The sequence below is a fragment of the Rattus norvegicus genome, chromosome 4, assembly GCF_021556685.1.
Source record: "Rattus norvegicus strain SHRSP/BbbUtx chromosome 4, alternate assembly SHRSP_T2T, whole genome shotgun sequence".
NCBI lineage: Eukaryota > Metazoa > Chordata > Mammalia > Rodentia > Muridae > Rattus > Rattus norvegicus.
The window spans coordinates 172,825,688-172,835,314 of NC_141537.1; the positions used below are offsets into that span (position 1 = coordinate 172,825,688).

At 45.9% G+C, this 9,627-nt stretch overlaps 1 protein-coding gene across 1 annotated transcript in view; it reads left to right on the forward strand.

The window, feature by feature from the left end:
- The window catches only part of Dera (deoxyribose-phosphate aldolase), a 78,688-nt gene extending 69,564 nt beyond the window's left edge, over positions 1 to 9,124 (forward strand). Inside the window, 3 exon segments of the mRNA NM_001399006.1 lie at positions 4,239 to 4,351; positions 7,993 to 8,142; positions 8,368 to 9,124. Of these exon segments, the coding sequence (NP_001385935.1) occupies positions 4,239 to 4,351; positions 7,993 to 8,142; positions 8,368 to 8,424 (320 nt within the window). The 3' untranslated portion in view covers positions 8,425 to 9,124.
- Positions 9,125 to 9,627: the final 503 nt, after the last annotated feature.

A 9,627-nucleotide genomic window follows, 5' to 3' on the forward strand; every position in this document is an offset into this window, starting at 1 on the left:
ACAGGAAGCAGAGACAAGACCAAGATATAGACCCCAAGCAAGGATGAAGATAGAAACCTCAAGTTTTTTTTTTTTTTGTAAATGTCACTTCTTTTTTTTTTTTTTTTTTTTTTTATTGAGTATTTCTTATATACATTTCGAGTGTTATTCCCTTTTCCGGTTTCCGGGCAAACATCCCCCTCCCCCCTCCCCTTCCTTATGGGTGTTCCCCTCCCAACCCTCCCCCCATTGCCGCCCTCCCCCCATAGACTAGTTCACTGGGGGTTCAGTCTTAGCAGGACCTAGGGCTTCCCCTTCCACTGGTGCTCTTACTAGGATATTCATTGCTACCTATGGGGTCAGAGTCCAGGGTCAGTCCATGTATAGTCTTTAGGTAGTGGCTTAGTCCCTGGAAGCTCTGGTTGCTTGGCATTGAAACCTCAAGTTTTGTTCCTAGCATCCATCTTCCTCCAGTGAAGCTCGGCACAGCTCTGCCGCTTCATGGTCCACAATCTTCCAGAACATGTTTCCATGTAGGGACCAAGCCTTCACCGTTCTGCTCCTAGATCCATAAACTAATGGCCACCTTCATATAAAATATATTGAGTCCAACTTTAGAAATGTCCATAGTCTTACAGTTCCAACCCTGCTCAAAGACCCAAAATGCTCTGAAAGTCAAAGAAGTCCCTTCACTATGAGTCTGGTAGTCTCAGAGAAGTTATGGTCTCCCGATGTACACCAAGTCCAAGTTCCCATTTGAAAAGAAAGGAATGGTGATGTCCAGGAAAGACAATCCTGAAACAAGACTGAAACCCAGCAGGGACAACGTCAAATCCTGGTGGGTGCCACACATGTGATTTCTCTGTTGTGTCAGCCCTTCTTGGCAGATAGTCCATGTTCCTAGCATCTCTCTCATCCTGGGTTCTACACTGCTGCTTAATTACCTCTATAGCTTCATGAATAGCTCACGCAGGAGAGCTGCCTGCAGGGCGACTGACCATGGCGTGTGTCGAGTGCCCCCTATAGCTTTCTAGAGCCTAGGTACAAGTCTCCAGGACCTATCTCTTGCCTTCTTACCTGTCTGCCAAACCAGCGGGACATGGATGCTGTCAAACGGATGAGCTCTCATCTACTGCCACCTTGAGATGCCACCTGTCCCTTTGCACAGAACTGTAGCTGTAGAGGCCTCTGTGTGCCTTTGTGACTTAACCTATGAAAACATGTCCCCAGCTGGGTACCCGGAAGACACTCACCTTTTCAACCCAATCTCCCTCTAAGTGAATTCTCATCACTGCATGCTGGGGCTCTTGATGAGGGGAATTTGCCTTCAAAGTACATTTCTTCCTGTCCCAGGGCAAATCTTAGTGATATTTATAATTACGAAAACATGGTCTGCACCTGATCTGTTCTCGGCCTGAAGAGACTCAAGCTCCTTCACTGCCAAGCATGTGCCTCTTTCCTTATCCCCTCACCCTACTTTCGTCTCCCCTTCTCACTGCAGATCCGAGTCAATAGTGAACAACAGCCCCACCTCACTCTGCGTGTTTTACTGGCTCAGAATTTCTTTCACCAGAAACATCAATCAGTTTACTTTGGAATTCAGCCTTCCTTAGGCTTTCCAGACAAAATTCCCAAGAGTCTTTGTGACTTCTAAACCCGAATTCCCTGTCTAAATTTCGCTTAGCCTTCTGGTCTTTCTGAGATCCCTTCAGAATGGCCCATAATCTCTACTGCTTAGAGCATTATGGGGCTTCTGTGGGTCACTACCCCAGACGCTAACACAGAGGCCCTACCTAAGGCCTCTGCTTCATCTGTGTGTGCATAGTCCCTGAGGGATTTGGTGCTTTTACATATATTATCCCTTCTGATGCCTCGTGTAACTCTCTGTAGCAGTAGGGATTTTCAGATCCATTCTAGAAAGGAGGGAGATTGAATTTGCATGGCTACCAGAGCCAGAGTTGGACACCAGGCTGACTCCCAGCCCTTCATGTTATTCCTCTAGGGTTGCCATGGTTTTGTAGGGAAGCTGCTTTTACATTTCCCAGCATGTATAATAAAGGTGTGTCTAATTGAGTCTTCCGGTGTACAGACTAGCTCTGGAAGTGTCTCTTCAACCCAACCATAAGGGAAGATTTGGGTTTTTAGTTCATGTTCTGTCCCACATTTCTTCAATAGACTCAGAGAGACCGAAACTGATTTTAAGCATTGTCGCCCAGATTCCTTGGACAGAGCTGTGAACCTGCACCTAAGTGGTCTGTGTTGGGGGATACAGAACATGGGTTTCTTTCATCTGAAAATATAATTCATTTCAGCTGAGACAAATTGAACACAGAGTGACCACGTGACATTTCAGCGTACGTACTCCTTGGGTAATATTTAAATCTGCGTGGATATATATGGATTCAGCCATTTGTCATTTTTGTGGTGAATGAAAGCACTCCAAGCTCCAACTCTAGCTTTTAAAAACTGTGCATCTGTGATACAGGATACAGCATCACGGTCCGTTTTCCCTCGCCTAAGTAGGACCGAGAACTTTCTTCTCTAGCCATATATGGTGGAGCTTTCCAGAGCATGGATTGGTTGGGTTTTGAGCACTGCTGGGCCAGGGACCACCTGAAGGAAGGCTTTTCTGTTTTGCCTGACTGTGTGGCCCCAGATAAGTGGGACAGTTCTAACAGATAGGCCAAGGTAAACTGCTTTAGCTGAAATCACTTACAGACTCTCATAGAGAAAGGGAGAGAGGAGGGGGACAGAGAGACAGAGGGAGACAAGGACAGACAGACTCTGTGCCATGTGATGTCAAGGAAGCCACTTAGCTTCTCCATGTCTTGGTGGCCTCTTTGAAGATAGTTCTTGTAATAGGAGTGGTAAGGCTGTATGTGCTCACGACACCACACAGCTCCTAGGTGCTGATCCTGCTGCTGTAAACTACACAAGCAGGTTTAAGACTCAAGAGAAGGGAGTCGTTGAACACAAGTGCAAACTAGGAAAGGGTACCCTACCGTTCATGAAATCCTCACCTGCGTGGGAGGTCCGCCGCTTCATGAAAGCGACACAAGTCACCTGGTGACAGTTCCGGGGCTGTCACACCTGTGCTGTGTGTACGTTTCCTCCCGAGTGTGAGAGGATGAGCATGGAGTGAGTAAGCACCCCACGGTTCTGTGGGAAGAGTGTCAAGATACATGGTGGTGAGCACAGGGCATAACATTGTTTTTATTCATCTCAGTTATGCATTAAACAAACCAACTGGATTTTAATTGGCTGTGAAATATAGAGGCAAGAGTATCAGAGTCTATGAGAACCCACTGAGTGGCTAATTTAATTTATCTGGTGGTGAAAGGCAAAGTTTTTAAGTGTTTTTCTTTTCATTTTATACAAGCGTGTGTTGCATTATTACTCCCCCCTTCCTGGACCCCGCCCACTTCCTTATACCCTGCCCACCCTTCTTAGACCCGCCCACTTACTGCCCACCCTTTCTAGACCACCCACCTGCCTATACCTGCCCACCCTTCTTAGACCCCACCCACCTTCCTACTGCCTACCCTTCTTAGACCCCACCCACCTACCTATACCTGCCCACCCTTCTTAGACCCCACCCACCTGCCTATACCTGCCTACCTTTAGTCCCCGCCCACTTCCCTATACTCTGCCCACCCTTCCTATAACCACCCCCCTCTCACCCTTCTATTACCCCCTTCTAGCCCTCCACCTCCCCTCAACCATCTGTTTTTTCCTTTCATACATTGATGTCTTTGTGTTTGTTTTGTGATCCATGAATTTTGACCAGGGCCATGCAACTTTGTGTTTAGAACTGTCTGTCCCTTGGAGCCTGGCGGGCTCAGCCATGGGTTCTCAACCAAAGACACTGATTGCCCCTCTCCAGAACTGACCAGTAGCAAAGAGTTTAGCAGGGAGGGCAGAGCTCCATCCATGACTGAGAAATGACGGGCTCAGTCATGTACAGGCCTGGTAGTGACAGCTTCTGCTGTGGAGGGATGCGATTGCAGTGGCTGTGTGTGCCCAGAAGACGGCAATTTACAACCCTTCTCCTTTTCTTCTGCCTCTTACGTATAAACAGAGTTATTTTAAAGGGAGCTTTTCCTTTCTGTTTTTCACCTTATTACCAAAAAATAAAGTATTCCATGGGTGTGTGTGTGTTGGGGGGGGGTGGGATTGCACACAACTCATTTCTTTCAGTGACTAAAATGTAAAAGGTAAGTTCTTAATTAACCTGGGAGTTTTTCTTGCTTCTGTCTTAGGATCAGATTTTATTAAGACCTCTACTGGAAAAGAAACAGTAAACGCCACCTTCCCGGTAGCCATCGTGATGCTGCGGGCCATTAGAGATTTCTTCTGGAAAACTGGAAACAAGGTAAGTTATTGCCAGCAAATCTTCCTTCAAAGTGAAGAGAATGCTATTTATAACCCTCCTCACAGCCCACAGTACACCCGTCTCCCTGTGCAGAAGGTGTGAATGAGTCGCCTTTATTAAGATAAATGTTTAATTTACCTTTCACTACAGAAGAACACTTGGGTTGGGGGAGGCCTGCGATTAACATGTGTGTGAGCGCGGGCACACTGTGTGATCAAGATGTAAACTCACTCTGTGTCCTTTTATTAATGGAAGACAGTTTCAGCACTGACAAGAGATTCCTAAATGGCTTCTTTAAGCAACTAATTGTGTGGCGACACAGGTTTTTCTGGCAAGGCGTTGGCCGGCGAAAACAGGTTAATATAGAGATTTAACTTCCGGAATGGAAAGAATCGCAGAGTAACATTTATTGAATGATAAGCTGTGGTGGCGACACGAAAAGTAGGCAGGATAATGGGAAATCATCTCCTCCCGTCATTATTGAAGGACACACGTAAATTGGTTTTTCTGTTGGGAAACCCCCGGTCCAGAAAAACTTATTACTTTTAATAATATGAGGTGAAGAGAAAATTCTCGAGGAGATGAACTTATTAAACAGAATAATGAAATGCGGCGTAACAGCGGGGAGAAGCTAACTTCCCTCCTATGGCTCTTGAATTAAATATCCATTTTTGTGTGTGTGTGTGTTTTATGGAAGGTGGACATGCTGCTTGGGAGAGTGTCGAGCTGAGGAGGGTATATGCTACCTTTTGTCAGGTTTTTGAAGAATAACACAGAATTTTTTGAAACGTATGAAGTTAAAAGGAAAAATGCATATGAGGTGTTTCTTAAAAACCGAATTTGGAATTTTCACTTCAAGTTGCTTGCCTAGTTACAACTTATCTAAGAAATTTTCTTCATAGTTGAATAGGTGTGTGAGTGTGTGTGTGTGTGTGTGTGTGTGTGTGTGTGTTCAATATAATGAGATTTCCCTTCATGAGGGGCATCTTTTAAAAACCAGTATCTTGATTTCTGCCACCTAGAACCTCCTTCAAGCAGACCTTTAATGCTTTACGTGGTGGATGGACTGTCTTTATGACTTTATAACTGACTGTAGCTTAGATTTATTCTGGAATTAGAGACTTCCATGGATTGTGCTCCTTGTGAGAGGAAATCTGTAGCAGAATTCTCTCTGGAAGAACTCATAGTGTTAAGCACAGGTAGGAAAATAGCTGTTGTTATCGTAGCGCACACTGACCCCACTTGCATCTACTTGGCGGTCTTGCTGCATTGATGCAGATCTGCCAACTTAGTGAGTGTTTTCTTGTTTTTTTTTTGTTTTTGTTTTTGTTTTTTTTGTTCTTTTTTTTTGGAGCTGGGGACCGAACCCAGGGCCTTGTGCTTCCTAGGCAAGCGCTCTACCACTGAGCTAAATCCCCAACCCCAGAGTTTTCTTGTTATTTTTGGTTTGTTTTGTTTTCAAAGAGAAACCATATGAGGAGAAATTCTTCTTCCTTTCAGTTGTCACTGTCACCATTTCCAGGCCCACCAGATTCATTGCTAAGGTCATTTAACAAACTAATTCTGCTGGGTCACAGAAGGATTCTGATAAAGCACTGGCTTTGGAACATCTGAGACTCAACTTGTTGCGCACATGGGTTTCCGGGCTCCAGGTCTTAGCAGCTGTGGATCTGGAAGGTTACCGTGGCATCCATGTTTCCTGAGCTAAAGCATGTTGCTGGGAACTAAAGGAATGGCTCTTGGGTGGGTGATCACAGGTGATGCTGACCTGTGGTAATTCTCAGGGGCAAACATGACCATGTCCCTTCCCAGCACAGCTTTTGGACAGCAAAAATCAGGTCTCAGAGAACAGGCAAGTGCTCAGTGGTCCAGGCCCGAGCGGAGGGGAATTTTGTTTGTCATTATATCCTTCCTTTATGGTCTTTCTTGCTCCCACTTAACGTTAAGCAAAGGCCAAGTAAAAGACACATCCTAGTTACTTTGTTGCGGAGGGGAATTTTGTTTGTCATTATATCCTTCCTTTATGGTCTTTCTTGCTCCCACTTAACGTTAAGCAAAGGCCAAGTAAAAGACACATCCTAGTTACTTTGTTACGTTTGATATCCAACAGCCGGAACCGTATCTGCACCTGCAAGCCAGGCACTGCCTTAAAGTTGTTGACAGCAAGCTAAGTGGTGGTGCGGTGGGTGGTTCCTCCTCCAGTGATGCAAACCCTGCCGTATGGTACAAAAGCCCACCTTCCCAGGTGCTGCCCCTGAGAAGCTAGAGTTTAATATTTCATGATTGATTTCATCACAGATTTATGTTTTCTGTATTCTCTCCCTTGAACAATATTAACATATATAAGAACTTCTTTTTGAAAACATGACGGACTGGAGTTGTTGACACTGAAATATATTTATAGAAAATCTCTATGAACACTGCCCAACCCGCAGAAAGGCTCCTCTGGTCACCATGCATGCTGCTGTCGGCTCATGGCTTTGCTTGATTTGTTTGTTAGCCATTCCTCAACAATGGCTAGAAGGGCAGTACTCTTGCTGAGCTAGCTGCCCCATGTGTGACTGAGGCAGGGGAACCACTCAGAGTCCATTCCCGACCCTGTTCTGTGGCAGTGGTCCGGTTCACCCGGTGGCCTCCGGTTGCTTCATTAGTCACTTTCTCTATGCTGTTCGAAGTGCCTCCTGCTATCGTGATCTTTCTGACAGAAGCCCCGGTGTGACTTGGCAGCTTGTGGGTATAGATTTGGCTACTCTTTTGGATGGTTACATCCCTAGGACAAGTGAATCCAAGGGACTATCAGATTACGATATATGGGACCTGTTCTTTTCTAATGGATATCAGACATACTCTAGAAACAGCACGTATTGGCTGTTTTGGGCTATATCTTTTTTTAAAGGATTTATGTGTGCATGCATGCCTGTGTGTTTGTATGTATCGTGTATGTATGCATATGTGCATACATGCTTGCGTGTCTGTGTGCACCATGTATATGTGGGTGCCTGAGGAAGTCAGAAAAGGGCACCAGAACCCCAGGAGACGGAGCCCCTCAACATGAGTGCTAAGAACTGAATGCACGTCCTCTGAAAAAGCATGGGTTCAAGATGGCTCTCAGCCATGAATTGGGCTGGTTTATGACCATCCCCATAGACTCTCCCATGCTTACACTAATGGCTGGCCTGCTTTATAGAACTCCACGCGTGTATAGCTGCAGAGAAGAAGCCTGCAGCTCAGCTGATTAAAGCAACTGTAGTTCTTTTTGCTGATGGCTGCCGGTTTGATTTGGTTGACCTCGTGGCCACACCGAGTCCATCTTAAGTACACACGTACCTTGCACCTCCAGATAAGGGCTCACTGGAAGCAGTGTAGACTGGATGGACACCTGTGGTGCATTTTGTCTCTCGACACCTCCCTTGGCTTCTTCAGATGTGCAGATTTAGTCTAGACAGTGGAGGTTAATGACGTGACACATGCCTCGTTCTTGCCCCTTCAGAAGCAGGGCCCAGTTCCCCCTTACCTTGGAAAAGTTATTTTGAAGTTTGGTCAGGTAAGGTTCTGCTGGAACAGGTCCCTTTGCTGAGAAGGAAAGTGTGACTCAAGATGGGGGACACTTTTGACAGTGGCTTCTCTCCTCTCCTCCTTAGGTAGGCTTTAAGCCTGCAGGAGGCATCCGTACAGCGAAGGAATCCCTTGTGTGGCTCTCTCTGGTAAAGGAGGAACTGGGGGATGAGTGGCTGACTCCCGACCTCTTCCGGATAGGGGCCAGCTCTCTGCTCTCCGACATCGAGAGACAGGTGAGTAAAGCACTTTGTCCTTGGAAGAGGGGAGGCTGAGGAAACCTGAGCGGAGTCTCTGCCTCCTGCAAGCAGACCTGCGCCTGTTGTAGAGGTCGGGTGTAAATTCTGCGGAGAGGCGTGCTAACGCAGCGCCGAGTAAAGTTATTATTGTGCAACAGCATAATTACTGCTTAATGCGGGTCTTGCTTAATTATTAATTAGTGAACCTGGCTTTCCTCACAGATTTACCATCACGTGACTGGACGATATGCGGCTTATCACGATCTTCCAATGTCTTAGGTCAGCAGCCAGCCCAGAAAAGCATCTTGCAACAAATTTTTTTTTAAAAAATGTTTTTGCATAATTGCTAAGGTTATGTAATTACAGAGCCATTAACTGACTCCCCCCCCACTAAAATCCCCCCTGAAATCAACTCAGAACAATAGAGGAAACAAACCAGTCGAATCTAAATGTGGAACTCAAATCAAGAAAGGTTGAAATGGTCTTCATTACCAAGATGTCTGCATTTATTAATTTTGTGAAGATTTTCTCTGAAAAACTCAGGAAAAAATGTTTCTACTAACCCGTACTGCAGAAAATTCTGAAGGGAAAATGGAGTTAAATTGCCTGAGACCTGAGATTCCAGGGCAGGCGGGGCCTGGAGGGAAGGGTGCTTGTTACCAGACCTGACACCCTGTTCCGCTCTCAGTAACTACAGGGTGGACGGGGAGAACGGACACCAAAGATTGTCCTCGATGATCACATAGCCATGTCCCCTATCTCTGACGCATAATAAATAAATTAAAAATGGGATCAAAATTAAAATGGGTGCTACAGCAAAGGGACACTCTGCCTCCCTGTGCTGCCTCCCATTGGAGCCCTGCCCTGGCATCCACCTGACCTTCTGTGCTGTACAGAACACTCTCATTAATTGTTTGCTAACGAGATTATGATGTTGTTGCAAGAAAATGTGAATAACACTGAATTTTAAATACAAAAAGTCTCTGTGCTTATTTATTTTGTTCACTTTTGGTGGGCCTGAGGGGTGGGTGGTCTGGGCTGGAGCCTAAAAGTACTTTGAGCAGGTGGAGGTGGTGGTGGTGGTGCTACATCTTTAATTCCAGAACTCACATGTAGAGACAGGTGGATCACTGTGAGTTCAAGGCCAGCCTGGTCTACGTAGAGAAACCCTGTCTTGAAAACAGAAAAAAAAAATATTGCTACGAGCACCTCCTGCCCAGCGTGGGAGCACCTCCTGCCCATCGTGGGACATCAATCACCCTTGCCTGTCTCAAGGGTCTTTGTTTTCTTTTTTTTCTTTAAATGATTTCTTTTAATGAAGAAAAATAAAAACTGGGCATGTGGTGGCGTCTGCCTGTGACCAGGCATCTTCCTGTGCAGTGAGTCACAGGCTTCTGTCTAAAAACCAGGCAGACTGCATCTGAGGAAGGACACCAAGGCTGGCCTCTACTTCCCACACCCGCATATGCATTGACTTGCACA